Source organism: Neofelis nebulosa, chromosome 16 (assembly GCF_028018385.1).
Source record: "Neofelis nebulosa isolate mNeoNeb1 chromosome 16, mNeoNeb1.pri, whole genome shotgun sequence".
Classification (NCBI taxonomy): domain Eukaryota; kingdom Metazoa; phylum Chordata; class Mammalia; order Carnivora; family Felidae; genus Neofelis; species Neofelis nebulosa.
In genome coordinates, this window is record NC_080797.1 from 3,830,168 (window position 1) to 3,846,538 (window position 16,371).

The 16,371-nt window shown below is 64.6% G+C and overlaps 1 protein-coding gene and 1 long non-coding RNA gene across 5 annotated transcripts in view; one reads left to right on the forward strand and one right to left on the reverse strand.

Moving 5' to 3' along the window:
* The window catches only part of NTN1 (netrin 1), a 190,441-nt gene extending 180,296 nt beyond the window's left edge, over positions 1 to 10,145 (forward strand). For all 4 annotated transcript variants that reach the window (XM_058704909.1, XM_058704907.1, XM_058704910.1 and 1 more), the window contains exon 7: positions 9,544 to 10,145. In XM_058704909.1, coding sequence (XP_058560892.1) covers positions 9,544 to 9,872 — 329 coding nt within the window. In that variant the 3' untranslated portion in view covers positions 9,873 to 10,145. The remainder of the gene's footprint in view (positions 1 to 9,543) is intronic.
* On the reverse strand, positions 4,675 to 8,031 carry LOC131498054 (uncharacterized). The gene is made up of 2 exons (XR_009255272.1): positions 7,237 to 8,031; positions 4,675 to 5,055 (listed from the first exon to the last, which is right to left on the reverse strand). It is a non-coding gene; the product is annotated as an uncharacterized LOC131498054 (long non-coding RNA).
* Positions 10,146 to 16,371: the final 6,226 nt, after the last annotated feature.

Genomic DNA, 16,371 nt, shown 5'->3' on the forward strand with positions numbered 1-16,371 from the left:
GGGTGGACGTGTGGGCAGCGTCCAGCCTGAGGTGGGCACAAGCGGGGCGTGGCCCGTTCTCCAGGAGGGCTTCCTGGAGGAGGGAGCCCCGGTCGCTGGCCGGGCAGAGGGAGAAAGGCGTCGGGCACAGAAGTGGAAACAGGCTGGGGGCAGGGGTGGGGGCCGGGGAAGCAGGGGAGAGGCTAGTGGGGCGGGGACAGACAGCTCACATTCTGAAAGGTGAGATCATCTCACTTTTGCCAGTTCTTGGAAAAATTATTCGTTCCCAGAAGTGTTTACTAGTCACCCCCTTTGTTGAAAGACGTTTGGCACCAGCAGATGGAAAAACCAGAATGCTTCCCACAAGACGGTTTGGGTCCAGGATTCCTCCTGAGATCCGCAAGGATGGCTTCTGAGGTGCGGCTCCCAAGGGGACACCGTTGGCACCTGTGGGGAGGGACCAGGCTCTCGGGTCGTGCGCCTGCCTGTCTGTACTCCTGCGTTCTTGGGGGCCCCGTGGCCGAAGAGGGTCCGGGACCTCAGTGGGCCTCTGATTGGCATCAGCACCCCCAGGTGTGCCCTGGGTCCCCCGGGGGACGCGGAAGCCCAGGAGAGGAGCGGCCTCGCCGGGCCCCCGATGGGACACCTCACACCTCCCCTCTCGCGTCCTCACTGAACACCTGGGACAGAGGGAATTTCATTCCCCACCCTGATCGGCTGAGACGCAGCAAGGTGAGATGCCGGAGGCCAGGGACTCCCGAGCCCGAGGGGTTTGTCCCCTGTGCTGCCAGGGCGCTGAGCCTCGGGCGGCCCGGAGTGGGCCCAGCAGTCCCTTCGAAGGGTCTAGGACTGGTTTCCCCACAGGATCCTTGACTCTCCGCTCCCGGGGAAGCCAGACGCACCCTGCCGGGGAAGCAAGCGGGAGGCGTCACAGTGGTGTTGGGGTGACTGTTGGAGATGACAGAGCTGGTGTGATGGGCACGGTGGGGTGGGGGGGGGGGCGCTGGGGACACTGTGGCTGAGCCTGGTTCCGGTCTAGCTGCTCAGGCTGGAAATCAGATGGGGTCGGGGACGAGTCTCCCACCTCGGGCTTCTGTTTGCCCGACCGGTTCCAGCGACACGGGGCCTCTCGGCAAATGATGGCATCTCTGCCTCTGTACACCCCTTCCCCTTCCTTTTCTTGACCTTGAGGTCAGTAGCTGTTCCCGCGATCGGGGTCAAACCCTTGAAGTTCAGAGAGCCGGACGGGGTTACCGACCCCGTCCTAGAACCGGAGTTCCTGTGTCTGTAACGTCCTGTGATCTCGGGGCTTGGGTGTGGGTACACGTGTTAGACGAGCACCCGGGGGGCTGATCCCCAAAGGGAGAGCTTCCTGGGGAGCCAGGCAGTTGGCAGGGCCCCCGGCGGAGGCTGGGAGACGCCACTCCGGCCCCCAAGGCATCACCCGCCATTCCAGGGAGCGGGACACAGATGCTGGCCGCACGTGGCCTGGTGTTTCAGAGGCTCACTGACCCTTCCCTGGGGGTCACTGGCCCCTTGGGCATCCTCCGATTTCCCCAGCCAGATGTGACCTCCTCTCCTCCCCACCCCCAGGGCGCCAGCCCCATATGGAGGCCAGATGCGGAGCGGGGTGAGCTTGAGGCAGACGGAGGTCGAGGAATGCGGGTGACCACCAGGTTGGGCACGGAGGGCCCACGGGCCTCAGGGACAGCTTGAGAGGAGCCCCTGATCCCTCAGGGTGCCGCGCTGCCTGGTCTCCTGCAGCCCTTCCCGGCAAGGTGACCCTCTATCCCCAGGGAGTCCCCAGCTCTGGGCTCCCAGCACTACCCTCCCCGCCCCCACAGCCGCCCGCAGGGTGCTGAGCTCCAGAGGGGCCTCCGGGCGGCTGGGGCTGCTCCCGGCCGCATCTCGCCCTCCCTGGAGCTTCCTTCCATTTTCTCTTCTCACAGTCTCTTCTCCTCTGAGCACCGGTTCTTAGGAAGGAGGGCTGGCTGGGGAAGGCTGGTTAATGTAAGGTGTCTCCTCTCTCCTCCCATTTCACAGATGCAGATGGGGACGCGGAGGCTCGGAGGGGTGGGAGGAGGGATCTGTCCAAGGTGCCTGGATTGCTGGGGCCGAGTTGGGGCGGGGACACCCTCCAGGGGTAGACCCGTCTTCTGCTCACCAGGGGCCTGTCTCCAGGGTCACAGAGCATTGCCCGCAACCAGTGTTCGTCTCAGCTGGGCATTTCCCCGCCGTGGGGTGGCTCTGGTGGTCCTGACACCAACCCCTCCGCTGGGCTTAGTGCCTTTGGCACGCCGGTCACCGTCCTGGGGCTTCCTGCCCAAGGCCTGCCCTGTCATCTCCCAGCACCTGCCTGCGTACGGCCGGCCGGGATGGGAGGTGGAGCCAGGCCCCAGCCACCAGCCACCAGCCCCGAGGGCCGGCTGGGGGACGCGAGGCGTGGGACCGGGAACACCCTTCCGAGCTCACAGACGCCCGCTCGACTCCCCGAGGCGAACTTGGCCGGCTCGGGAGCAGCCCCGGGACCCTGGTGTTGCTCTGGGCCCTGCCTGCTTGCTGTGTCAGGGCCCGAGGCCCCGTCTTCCGGTTTTCTTGGGGAAGCAGGTTCCGTCCTCCAGGCGTGGGGTGCCTCAGGAGCGGGAGCCCGGCGTGGTGTGCCAAGGGTGCCCGGTGTGCAAGTGCACGACAGGCCCAGTGATTGCGGGATGCCCCGCTCCAGGGCTCCAGCTGGGTGGGGGGCGGGGGCTGCCCTTTGGGCTCCCGCTCTTGAGGAGGGGCTTGCTGGAGGCAGAGGGCTTAATGGGGAACTGGGCTGTGCTGGGGGGCCTGATAGGCCACACCCCCACGGTGGGGCGGCTGTCAGTTTGTGGCCAGAAGCACCCTGTGTGCTAAGTTTTCTGTGAGTCCTGGAGGTCGCAGGTCCCGGAGGGACCAGGGGGTGATGAGGGGCCTGGACGGAGGCCAGATTGGGGGAGGTCGGCCCTCTTGCCTTCCCCTGCTTCGGAGGCCAGGGTCCCACAGACGCACTGGCCGGGGCGGTGCTCATTGCCGGGCCTTTCGGGGGGGGGGGTGTTTCCCAGCGCCAGGCCCCCCCTCACCATTGCCCTCAGGGGGTGCTGGGAGGTGCGTTTGGTGAGTCGGGCGTCTCCCAAGGCTGTGTGAGGCCATCCTTCCGGATGACTCTGGAGCTGTGGCCACGCCGCGGGTGAGGGGTAGGGGATGGGAGACGGGGGGTTCCTCCTGCCTGGGAGAGGGAGCCCCGCTGAGCAGGCAGGGCTCAGGTCCACTCTCCTGCCTGAGCCTCTCTCCAGGCAGGGCAGCCAGTCTCCCGACCCCTTCACACTTGTGAGGGTGGGGTGTGTGTGTGTGTGGGGGGGGGGGTGGGTGCAGGTGGCCAGGCAAGACTCGGACCGCTTCCCAGGGAACAGGGCTCCCAGATTTTGACTCTCCGATTCCCAGATCTCCGGACGTTCCCTCCTCCTCCGGGGACCCCTGTGCAATCAGATGGTCCCAGGCACCTGACCCCCTCTCCTCTCCCAAGAATGGAGCCTCAGCACCGGGGCCTGGCAGGGAAAACCGAGGCAGCCTTCCCGTCAATGTGTGGATGCCGCAGGAGGGGGCAGCCCCGGGAAGCCTGAGGACCCCTGTGGGTGGCTGTGGCTGGTGACCTGCCCTGGCCACAGCCAGCCTCCAGCTCTCCACCTCATTTCATGGGGGAGGCGGTGACACCTCATCGAGGGTGCGTCGGCCCGCCCAGATGCCCCGCGCCCCCGACCCCGCACGCTTGCTCCGGCCCCCGCTGGCGAGTCAGCATCTCCGAGAACAGGACTTGGCTGTACTCGGCTGCTTCTTACCTTCACGGGGGCCTGGGAAACATGTGGTCAGAGCTGCATTTTATAAAAGCAGCTGCAGCTCATGACATACTTTCTATACCAGGAGATTTATGGGGCTGCATGGTTTTAATGGTTTCTGTGGGGTTAGTGTCCTCCCCCGTTCGTCCTGGCTGCTGTCTCGGAGACAGATGGGTGACAAGCCTTCCCTGGCTGGACTGGCCCAACAGGAAGGTATGGCTGGGAGGGGGGGAGGCCCGGGGCTGGCCACCCAAGCCTCCCTGGGAGGGGCAGCTGCTGGGAAGCCCTTGGGGGCCCACCCTGAGCAGTCCATAAATCCAGGAGACCTCCAGCCGGCAGGAAGCCTCCCGGAAGAGGTGTCCCAGGGCTCAGGGCTGGTGGGTGGAGAAAGATGGCTGACAGCCCTCTCGCCCAGAGCCCCATCCCCCTGAGCCCCATCCCCCAGAGCCCCATCCCCCGGAGCCCCACACCAGAGCCCCCATCCCCGGAGCCCCTCCCCCAAAACCCCCTCCCCGGAGCCCCTCCCCCAGAGCCCCCTGCCCCGGAACCCCATCCCCCAGAGCCCCTCCACCAAAGCTCCATCCCCCGGAGCCCCTCCCCCAGACCCATCCCCCGGAGCCCCTCCCCCAGAGCCCCATCCCCAGAGCCCCTCCCCCCAAGTCCCCTCCCCCAGAGCCCCTCCCCCGGAGCCTCTCCCCCAGAGCCCCCTGCCCCGGAACCCCATCCCCCAGAGCCTCTCCCCCAAGCCCCATCCCCCGGAGCCCTCCACCAAAGCCCCATGCCCTGGAGCCCTCCCCCAGAGCCCTTCCCCCAGCAGATGAATGAGCAACTACTCTATGCCCTGTGCTGAGGAAAGAGCTTTCCTAGAACCTGGCCCAGGCCGGGAGGGAGCTTTGATGCCCGCAGGAGGTCCCCCAAACCTGCAAGCAGGGACATAAGTCAGCTTGGAGCTACCTCCCGCTATGCCGGGAGGACAGGTCCTCCGAGGGTCCAGAGCTGACAGGCTGTGAGTCTCCTGGGCCAGGACTGGAGCCGGGGAGCGAGGCTTGGGATGACGAACAAGGCTGCCTGCCCTAGGGCAGCGGGGCCCCCTTTGGAGGAACCCAAGCACAGGACCTGGAGCGTCCTACTTCTTAGATTGCTTCTGGTGGCCCGAGAGTCTCCTCGCGTTGGGACCCTGCCGAGGTCAGGGAGCTCTGGGAAGGACGGCCGAGGTCTGCTCCTATAGAAGGACACGTGGACAGCCAGCACCGTGGCCTGGATGCCCCCACCCAGCCGAGAGGACCCCCAGGGCTGGCCCCCCGCCCCTTGGCCAGACCAGCTCAACTCTGGCCACGGCCGTTACTGCTGACTCCGGCCAAGGGGCCCGGCCTGGCCCTCAGTCCCCCTCTCGCCCCTTGGAGTCACGGGATGGGGAGGTGCGTGCCCCTGCCCGCCCAGCAACAGGCTTGAATTAGAAAAGAAGTCAGTCATCAGAGCCCGGCCCCGGTGGCTACTAGGTCCTTCCTGTGAGCCCCGGCATTGTTCATGGGGTGGCCGCGGCCCCGCCTTGCTCGCGGCCTTGCTCACAGAGCTCGGCTGCTGGCTGCAGACGTGGGGCGCTCCGGGACTCCAAGGCTGGGAGACAAAGTGCAGCCCGGCCTGTAGGCCCGGGGCGTGGGGGGCCGGCTCCCGGCTCCCCGGAGCCTGTGAGCTCTCTCCTTGCTTTTCCACGGGCATCTGTTCCACTCTGCAGCCCGCGGGTGCCCCAGCTCGGTTGGGCTTTCCAGAGCCGCCCTCACCCATCCCGCCTCGCGGGCTCCGGGTCCCACACCCCGATGCCTGCTTTTGTCTGCGCGGAGAGCAGGGCTCCAAGCGATGAGCACAGCCGCTTACTAGCAACTGCTGCCCAGCCTCAGCCCGCATTCTGTGGGTGAGCTAGAGTAAGGGAGGGCGTTGGCGGTGTGGACCCAGGGATGCGGCCGCGCATCGCTTACAGAGGGGCCCGAGGCACCAGCAGCGTGGGGGCCAGGCTCCCCCTCCCAGCCAGCATCTGCCTCCGAGAAGGACCACTGTGGCTTTGCGGCTGGGTCCCTCTTCCTGCCGGCTGGTCCCAGCACGCCTCTTAGCGTCCCAGACTGATCTCACGGTCTGCCTTTCCGGGGCTAATCCCATCTCTCTCATTCCTGACTGCACGATGAGGGATCCTCACCGGATCCCCCCCCATCCTGTCCTCATTGAGGTCAGTTGAGGACATCGGTGCACAGACGGTGGGGGCTTAGGCGTCCTGAGGGCTGAGGCTAATTGGCCGGGAGTGAGTGTCATGTGCGCATCAGGGGCACAGCCTCAGGGACCGAGGTCCTTGGGCGGGCAGGGCTGCCCTTGGCCGCTGTGCCTGGCGTCCCGGTGGGGCAGTGCCTCGGCGGGGGCAGGTGGGGGGGGGGGGGCTGGGAGACCCCAGTCGTTCCGGGCTCCCGGCCAGCAGGGCCGGCGGGCCTGGCGCTGGGCTGTGCCTGGTGCGCTCCCGGGTGTGCGGAGCAGGTCTGCCTGAGGTCACCGTTTCAGTGTGTATTTTGAATATTTTCAGCTGTATATGTGCTGCAGGGACTTGGCCCGTGCGCTGCGTGTGCGGCTCATACTTGGTGGGCTGTGTAATGTGCGGAGGCGTCGCCAAGGGCAGCGGAACTGTGGATGTTTTCCAGCATAATCACATGCGTCCTCCCGCCACCCTCCCCCGCCCCCGCCCCGTGCCGTCCCACCGCAAGGCCAGGGAGCTACTGGGGTCGGAGGAGGACCCGCGTCCACTGCTTTGGCCCCCAGATTCTCGGGGACGGCGAGGTGTCCGGGGCTGGGTCCCGCTTTGGGCTGCGTCCTCAGTGCTAAGCGGATCCCCTTCAGGCCCGGCCAGTACGGGTGGGGTGGGCAGCCGCTTTGGACGCCCTGCCCGTTGTTCCAGGGAATTCCTTGAGGGGAGGGAGACTCCAGACCAGGAGAGGTGGGGCAGGGTCTCCTGCTTCCTGAAGGACCGCATTGTTGCAGCTCCGGGGACAAAGAAGGGCCCCTGGGGGCCTGGAGGGCCAGCCCGAGGCCTGACCTTGTCCAGCCGGCTCTCTCCGGCCTCTCCTTAGCACAGCTGGGACCCCTCACCAGGGCTGCAGAAGCGAGTACCACGGACTGAGCTTAAACAACGGAAATGTATCGTCTCACGGTTCTGGAGGCCGGGAGCCCGAGATCCAGGGAGTCTGCAGGCCTGGCTTCTCCTGAGGCCTCTCTCCTTGGCCGGCTGGCGGCCGTCTTCCCGCTGTGTCCTCGTGGGGTCTTTCCTCTGTGCGTCTGTGTCCTGATCTCCTCTCCTCACGAGGACACCAGTCATACTGGATTAGCCGTCCCCCCGCCCCCAATAACTCTGTCTTAACTTAATTACCTCCGTTAAGACCTTGTCTCCGAGCACCATCCCTCTCCGACAAACGGGGGTGGGGGGTTAGCACTGCATCATATGAATCTGGGAGACACAGCTCAGCCTGTAACACCAGCAGACGCTCAGTGCCTGGGATCACAGCCGCGTTCTCCAGGGTCCCCCGGCTGGCGGGGGGGGGGGGGGTGGTGGTGGCGGGGGCCAGCGTGGACGGGCCAGGGGTCTGCGGTCGCACGCAGGGAAACAGTGGCATCCTGAGGGAGGCTCATTGTGTATTCAGCTCAGTCCTACGGAGAGGAAACCGGGGTTCTCAGGGACGCTGGCTCCCCCGTCGCTTAGCCGAGGGGCACTCAGTTGCCACGGTGACCCCCGTCTGCACAGTCAAACACACGGCCCAGCCACTTCTGCAGGCTGGAGGGCTCCCCACCCCACCTCGGAGTTCACACTGAGTGTTGAGTCCCTTGGTGACGAAAACATGGAAACGGTTGCCATGGCAGCCATTCTTTGGAGCCCTCACACTGGAGTGCAAAGTTCAGGATGTCCAGGAACAGCTGAAATGAAAATCTGGGAAAAATCTGCCACTTCCCTCACCCCAGTTGAGGGTGGTGTTCGCTGCTCCCCTGAGCCCAGCCGTCCCTGAACCTGCCCGTCGTCCTGGGCTGAGCGCGGGGGTGGAAGGGGGGCACGGGGCCCCCGGGGGTGACGGTGGCAGACCCGGAGAGAGGCTGGCCAGCACGGGACGCCCGGCCGAGCCGTAGGTGGGCAGGGGGTGACCGATCGGTGTTCCCTGGGCACATGTCCTCGCGGCTGAGTCTGCCGGCGACTCGGTTTCCTCAGCTGTCATCTGCTGCTGCTTTTCCAGAACGGCTCAAGCCCACTCACCTGCCAGGGCAGTTTTCAGCCCGGCCCAAAGATGAAGGGCGCCGGGGTGGCCAGCGGGCTCGACAAGGGGGATGTCCTCTGTTCTGACCATGGGGATGGGGAAGATGACCAGGTTTTCCTTGATGGGTTAGTGCACAGAGACCCCCTCCCTTTATCCCCTGGAATGATTGTACGTCCCCCCAGTAGTTCCCCAGATGGACCCCGCGGGGCTCTGCTAACCCGAGATGCACTAGCCAGAGAGGTCTGCCATCACCTTTGTTTGGGAAACCAACACACACGCGTACACACACACACACACACACACACACACACACGTACACACACTTTGTAGATTGAAGGCTCTGAAAAGTCCCGCAGTCAGGAAACCTCTCGACTTTGGTTGACCCAGAATGTCACCAACATATTTGAGCCCAGCTCCCCCCTGCCCACTTTTTCTTTAAAAAGCATTTCTTCCTACTTTTGTAATACCTAATGTGCAGAAATGACCTTTATTAACACTTCCTAGGGCCAAGTGTATTTCCTGCAGCAGCAGTGTCAGCACCAGCTGGTATTTTGTGAGAGAGGCAGGCTCTGGGGCCCAGAACAGCTCCACGGAATCAGACACTCCGGGGTGAGGCACTGTGTGTTTGACAGGCCCTTCAGGGCATTCTGCTGCAGGCTCCGGTGGGGCACCCCTGTACCGGAGGAGGAAATACTGGCAGAGAATCAGGAGCGGGGGGGATAGCCTGGGGAATTGGGGAGGGTCAGGAGAGGGGGAGGCAGCTTGGCAGGCATGGGAGGTGGGCATCCAGAGGACCCTGGACTCTGGAAGGGGACTACGGCCACCTGGAAGGACAGGTTCACGGTACTCGGCACTGGCACCGAGATCCCATTATGGTTTTCTGAGACTGGGTCAAGGTGGTGCGTCTGGTCCTGAGGCTCGATGTTAAATGACTGGAGCCTTTGTCAAAGCCACGGCGGAAGGTTGAGAGGGGTTCCCACCCAGCCTGTGAGGAGTGGCCCCCACTGCTCTCACAGAGCACACCTGTCCTGGGCAGGCGGACTCTGCCCAGAGGGCTGGGAGGACGGGCGGTCAGTTCCTGTAAGCTTCTCCTGGCCTTCCTGGACCCAGAGGGGGCTTGTGCTCAAAGGCATTGCTGGGTGGCAGCTTCAAGCTGGGCACCGGGTGAGGCTCGTTGGAGCAGCGGCCCCGGTCCAGACGTCAGCAGGTGGGTTTCCACAGCCTCCCCGCACCACCCACGCGCTCCCCAGTGGGGTACCCTGTACACTTTCCAACTGTGGGTCTCGTCTTCCTTCGCCGTCAGGTGGGCTGCCCCATCCTCGGCTCGAGGAGGGTGGGGGGGGGGGTGGGTCACAGGAACCAGGGGATGGAATGGGGGGCCCAGGTGGCGCTCTCGGCCCGTGGCGCACTAGCCCGACTGTGCTTCCTTGCAGCGGTCCAGATCCACATCCTGAAGGCGGATAAAGCGGGGGACTGGTGGAAGTTCACGGTGAACATCATCTCCGTGTACAAGCAGGGCACGAGCCGCATCCGCCGCGGTGACCAGAGCCTGTGGATCCGCTCGCGGGACATCGCCTGCAAGTGTCCCAAAATCAAGCCCCTCAAGAAGTACCTGCTCCTGGGCAACGCGGAGGACTCGCCCGACCAGAGCGGCATCGTGGCGGACAAGAGCAGCCTGGTGATCCAATGGCGGGACACGTGGGCGCGGCGGCTGCGCAAGTTCCAGCAGCGCGAGAAGAAGGGCAAGTGCAAGAAGGCCTAGCGCGGAGGCAGCGGCGCGCCGGGAGGGCGGGCGGGCGGGCGGGGCCGAGCGCGAGCGCGCTTTCCCGGGCGAGGGGGGCGGGGCGGGGCGGGGGCCGTAGCGGGGCGGGGCTCCGGCCGCGGTCCCGCCCCCCGCCCCGCCCCCGCCGCGCGCCCGGGGCGGGAGAGATGAGGACGAGACTTAGCTACCTCACGGGCTCCTTCCAGAGCAGCGGCGCGCTCCCCGGGAGGGGCGGGGCCGACGAGGGGGCGGGGCCGCCTGGTCCCGGCCGGGGCGGGGCGGGGCGGGGCGGGGGGCGGAGGGCGGGCGCACAGCCGCGCAGGTGGGGTGGCCCCCGGAGAAGGGGACGTGAGAACTGTGAACCTGGGGCCGGGGACCGAGCGAGCCCGGCCGCCCACCACCCGGGACACAGAAGACCGAGACGCCCCTCCTTCCCCCTGACCCTCCTTTGTCTGGGGATCCCCACACGGGACCCCTGGCTGCGACCACTTGGGCCCCCGTCTGAAGGGGCCTGCAGGCACTTGGGGGCGGCCGGAGCGGTGTGTCCCCCCAGCAGTCCCCGGGCGGCCTGTGGCCTCCGCTGCCACCTGCTGACTCGGTCCTCCAGGGGGGTATTGGGGTGGGGTGGGGGTTCTAGTTCGCGGAGCCAGAGGAGCGGAGCGCGGGGTCCGCGCCTGTCACCGCCCAGCTGCGCGATGGGTGCCGGCCCGGAATTCTGGCCCGTGCCGAGGGCAGTGGGCCCAAGGACACCCCTGAGCAGCCCCAGCCGGGTGGTCACCGCCTCACGTTAGAGCTGCCTGTTGGAGGAGGCACTGCGGAGGCAAAACCTCCCAGAGAGTTTCCTTTCTGGAAACTTGGAACCAGCCCCTTTATGACATTTTCCAGGGGAGGGAGAAGGGGCAGTGACACTATTTGTGTAATGACGTCAGCTGCTGGGAAGGGCCTGGACGGCGTGGAATGCAGGTTTGCACAGGCAGTTGGGCCTGGCTGGGGGGAGGGGGCTTGCCCGAGGCCAGCCAGGGTTTGCAGGCTCAGCGAGGTGCCAGGGTGCGCGAGCCTCGGGCGGGCCGGGCCACGGATGACCAGGTTCCCGTGGGCCAAGGAAGCCGTGACCACTTCGTGTGACTGCCCTCACTCCCGGGTCCTCCCCCTCTCCCCGGGGGAAGGGACAGAGGCTGCTGGACCAAGAATGCCTGCTGCGGCCCCCCCTCCCGCCCCCCGGCCCCGGGCTGCCCTCCATAGCGGTCTTGGCCTAGCCCCGCAGCACCCGGACCCTCCGCTCGCCTCACGCAGAGCCCGTTCCTGAGCCCTGGGGCCTTCTGCCGCCCTGCCCCGGAGCTCTCTGCACTGCCCAGCGGCTCCGGCCCACGTCCTCGCCCCCGCCAAACCGAGCTCCGGACCCGGCTCCCCTCTCCGTCAGGAAATCGGTTTCATTTTCCCTGCTCAGAAGGGTCCTACCGAGTCTGAAGCTGGGCCCCTCGCGGTCCGGGTCTCCTCTGCCTCCCCCGCTTTAGCCCGCGTCGCGGCCGCCTTCTACTGAGCACCTGCTCCGTGCCAGGCACTTTACCCACGTGCTGTCACATTTCCCTCATGACAGCCCCGAGACAGGGAGGGATCCTCACCCCACTTTGCCAGCGAGGAAGAGGCAGGGCCGGGTTCAGGCTCCAGAACCGGGCCTCCTGGCCACGCTGCCCCTCGGTGCACGCCACCCTGTGGCCGACGCACCCGGTTTCCGGAGCAGGCTGTGACGGGGCGCTCCCGGCTGAGACCCCGGCCCTGGTCACCGCACGCAGCCTGGGGAACAGAAGGGGAAGGGAGGGACGGGCACGGTAACCTCCTGAGAGGTGGTGGCAAGAATGGGGGAGGCAGGGCGTAAAACCGGCACCGGGTCCCAGGAGGCAGGCCTTGGCGAATCCTGAGACTTAACGGGAAGGACGTTTGGCCGCCTGGGGGTGTTGGGAGGGATCCCAGGAGAGACTGGGAGAGAAGCCTAAGAGGGCAGGGAGAAGGCAGAGCCGCCTTGGGAAGGAATGGCGAGGCCCAGGGCTGGGTGCATAGGGACGTCCCCTCCAGGCAGCCGGCCCTCCTCGAGGCCCAGCCTGCTTCGCTCTCTGGGGCCTCTGGGGCCTCCGCACTCGCTGCGCCCGGTCCCTGGAAGGCACCACGCCGCCACCAGGGCCCTGTCTTGTTTCTGTTCCCGCCGGCCTGGCTTCTTCACCCTGCCCAGAAGGGCTGTGCCCTCCTGGGTCTCAGCGTCCCCACCTCGTCCACAGAGGGGCTGGCCCTGCTGGTCTCCGAGGCCCCCTCTGCCCTGGAGGCCTCAGGCGACAGCGGCCTGCTCGAAATTCGACCAGCCTCCGGCCTCGGCCTCTGCCCGGCAGCCCCAGGGTAGGAGCCGCCCCATCCACCCGTGGCCTGGCCCTCCCCACCCCGGTCACCCGTGGGGGTGAGGGGCTGGGGACTTGGGTCCTCCCAGCCTGCGTTCCCCATCTCGAGGACCGGGCCCGAACCCGGCCCTCCGCTGCTCTGATTCCAGCCACCGACTCCGGCAGCGAGGGCCCCGTCCTCGGGAAAGCAGCCTGTGCCGGCCGCCGGCCTCCCTGGGAGGAGAGGGAAGTAGGAGCTGAGGCGTTCCGGTTTGTACAGTTAGGAAGGGATGTAAAATGGAACTAGACTTTGAAGAGTGTATTAACCAGAGTTGTGCTATGTAGGTGTTCGAAGAAAAACATGCCTGATTAGTTTTTAAAACAAAAACAGGTCGCCCACCCGCCCTTTTTCTCACCTGCTGGGTGGTCCGGAGCCCCTGACAGCGGAGTGCCTGCTTTACCGACACTGGGAACACTAACGATGCGGGGGTTGGGGGGGGGGGGGAGGGATGCGGTGCCGTCCCTGGACTCGCCTGCAGGGGTGGCTTCTGTCCTGAGAGCAGCCCCAGGCGCCCAGGGACGGGGGAATGATGCCTCCCGGGGAGGGACGGCTGTGGCGCCCCAAGGCCCTTCGTGTCCTCCTGGACCTCAGCCTCCGCAGCAGCACGCGGGAAAAGGGTGCACACTTCCTTGGGTTTGCCCCAGATTGGAATAAGGCTGAGATCAAGGAGTCCCCAAGGGAGCAGGAAATGGCCCCTTGGGGGCACTGGAAAATGTCAGGGTGTCAATACTTAAAGGAAGCCCCCAGCCCCTCCCAGAGAGAGACTGGCGAGCGGGTGAACCAGACCGGTGGACGGGGGGGGGGGGGGGGGGGGGGGGGGGGGGGGTCGCTGGGCCACGGGCCACGGCCACGCCATACACTAGGGGTGTCCAAATGTGTTCTCGTGGGGCCTCGCCCCCCAGCCCAAACCAAGCTGGCCCCACCCCCACTTAAGTCATCGGACCGCTCTTCTCCTGAAGGCACTCCCGTCCCCCCACCCCTCCCCACCCCCCACCAGATCCCTCCTGTGTTCTGAGTTCTGTTCGCTCGGAATTGTAAATGTTTAGTTTGACCATGACATATTGTTTGGGTCAGTGTTCCTTTCCAATGCATACTAATATATTATGGTTATTATATATGAATATATTTAATGACATGGACAAAGTTGTGGATTTTCTTTTTTTTTTTTTAAGTTTCTTTTTTTGTTTCTGTTTTTTGTTTTTTGTTAGAGTTGTAATGGACCCAGACGGAACTTGTAACATGGGCCCTACATGATAGAACTAAGTTCAGATATCAATTAAATAAACTCTTGTACACTGTTTCGCTGTCTCCTGGTCTTTATTGGCGGCTTGAGCGTGTTGGGGCGGGGGCGGAAAGTTGGGGAGTCTTCAGGCAACTCTTAAGGAATATGGCTTCTGGTCTTAGAACGCGCCAGCAAGACAGGGCCCTACCCACCCCAGAAAAGACCAGAAAAGGGCAACTTGGCTTGGAGAGAGTCCTAAGGTTTGCTGCCTCCGAGCACGATTTGGAGCCAAAATGCTCCCAGATGGGACAATGTGTGTTTCAGTCCCCACAAAGCCGTCCCTGGGATCCATCCTTGCCACTCCCTGGGGCTCCAGGTCAGGGGGACCCCAGGAAACAGCAGGAAGAGGTGTCACGTGCCCCAGATTCAACAGCAGGACACAGCACACCTTTGAACGTCACCTTCTGATTCAGAACCTGCAAGCAGCATTCTCGCCTTTCACGTAGTTTCTTCTGCTCAAAGCCGAGAAGAGACTCACGAGGAAAGACGAAAGGGTCCGTGACACCTGGAGGGGTTTTCGGGCCACCGTTTCTAAAGGCTTCACGCGGTGCAGGCGCTGGGCTGGGGCCGGTGCCACGCGGCCACCAGGAGCTGAGCTCGCTGGCTTTCTCAGAGGCTATGTTTAAACTCTTGAGTGCTTGTGCTTTCTTTATTAAATAAACAACCCGGTCATTAGGAACATGTTGTGGTGCTACTCAGCGTGTAGCCGGGCCCATCGTCACCAGGAAGCTGTCGCTTCTGCACCCAGCTGTTTTTGAGGACGGGTCTCCACGGCCAGGCCAGTCTGGCCTCGGAAGGTGGGGAAAGGCCCCTCCTGGCTGCACGGGGAGGTGACGGAGATGCACGAACAACCAGGGCCAGACCGGGGGGGGGGGTCTCCGGGGTCCCCATCTGTTGGGGAGCCAGCTCCCTGCTGGAATGACGATGCCTGACACCGGGTACAGGGACAGGATCCAGGTCTCGGCTGGCTGGACGGGCCGAGGAGAGAGGAGCCGGCCAGTTCATAGCGGGGGGCGGGGGTGGGGTATCTGAGGACCGAAGACCTGCCAAGTCGCCGGGCCGAGAGGCGTGTGCTGCACGCGGGGGTCGGAGGCTCACCTTGGGTCATCCTAGGTCAAGGGTCCAGTTCTCAAGGGCTTTCACGACGTGGCTTTTTTTCTGTCCTTCGTAAAAAAGGCATCTGTGCCTGAAGAGTGCTGTTACCCCTTCGGGACCCTGCCACGGCCAGGCCCCAGGCCCCAGGCCAGAAGGAAGCGGCCCCACCGTCCGCCCCCCACCCCCGGCCCTGCCCCAGGGCCTCATGCTGCAGCCGGGGAGGGGATGCACGGCCACCTGCCAAAGTCGGTGCAGGACGCAAGCCCAAGGTGGCCGACTGGCCCATTTGGAGACGGCCCTGATGCACAAGGAAGCCGGGCTGCCCTGTCCGGGACTTGGGGTCCGGCGCGGTTACGGGCCAGGCAATGGCCCAACCCCTCCTGAGCGAGGATGCTTCCCAGCGTCTGCCCCACTTTCAGGGACGCCAGGCCCCCCGCATTCATAAAGCCGTCCCCTCCCGGGACAGCGAGCTGGCGTGCGGGCCACTCGCTCCCGGCAGACACAGCCTAGGCTTCGGGTTTTGTTGAACAGACCTCTCTTTCCACGCTCTCTTAAGACTAAATAAAGACATATGAGGACCATGCCAAGAAAAATGGGGAGCAAAAGAGCCAGTGAGACACGCGGTAGGTGGACGGGGTGAGCTCACGGCCATATCGAACCGGACACGCCCCAGGACCGCAAGCCACTGCTGGGAAGCGGTGAATGCTTTTGGCATGAACCTGGGGGGACGTCTGACATTGTACGAGGCAATTAGAGGAAAGACGAGTCTCGGCTCGCTTTCTGAAATAAGGGGGGAAAATACCCCCATTGAACTTGAGCTGGGCTAGCCTAGAAAACCCAGTAGGTAAAAGAGCGTCTTCGGTCCTCTGCGGAGAGCCCCCAGTTGTCACGTGGGGCCGAGGAAGCGGGACGGATGGGCTCCGAGGAAGCTGAGGCCTGGGAGGAAGGACCCAGCCGGAGGCGGGCCGGCGGTTCTGGAAGCAGGGGGGAAGTCAGGGGAATTCTGCAGCGGCCCCATGCACGCACAGTTCCAGGGCGCTGCTGGGGCCCTGGCGACCCTGAAAGGAGCAGATCGTCCTGAGGCTAATTAAGACTAAGGCTTAGTTACAGTTATTAATAATAATGAAGTTTCAATAGATCCCGAGTACCGGCTATAAGCAGTACGGAATCCAGCCTTTAAGTGCTTACAATTAATAATCGCCTAAGTTAAACAATACTTGTCCTGTTATTTCAATACAGCTTACTTTCGCGGAGAAGGCTCTCGAGGGGACGGGTGCTAAGGCCCCGTCCCACCTCTCCTTATGCTTAGGGCGAGGTCTCACCGTCCACACCGCTGATTCGGTGCCGCAGGCCTGTGGGAATGCAGGCCTGACGGCTCGCAGGGGAAAGCCAGGCCTTGCCGGGACTGCGCTGGGACAAGCCACCTTTATGTTAAGCCACTTGACTCCAGGGTGGGTCCCCAGGCCACAGGTGCCCAAAAGCGGCTCAGCGCAGCCAGGTGCCCTTTGCTTCGGAGGGGTGGGTGTCTCCCGCGAGAAGCCCAGCCCTGAGGACACGGAGGAGGGGGGGATCCTTCCTGCCCTGCCCAGCACCACCCTGCCCTGCACCACACTGCACCCCCCTCCCCCCACCCCGCCCCCGGCGCTGCCCGAGGCTCACATGGCAGGCCGGCTTTCTACCCCCTCCCCTGCCTGC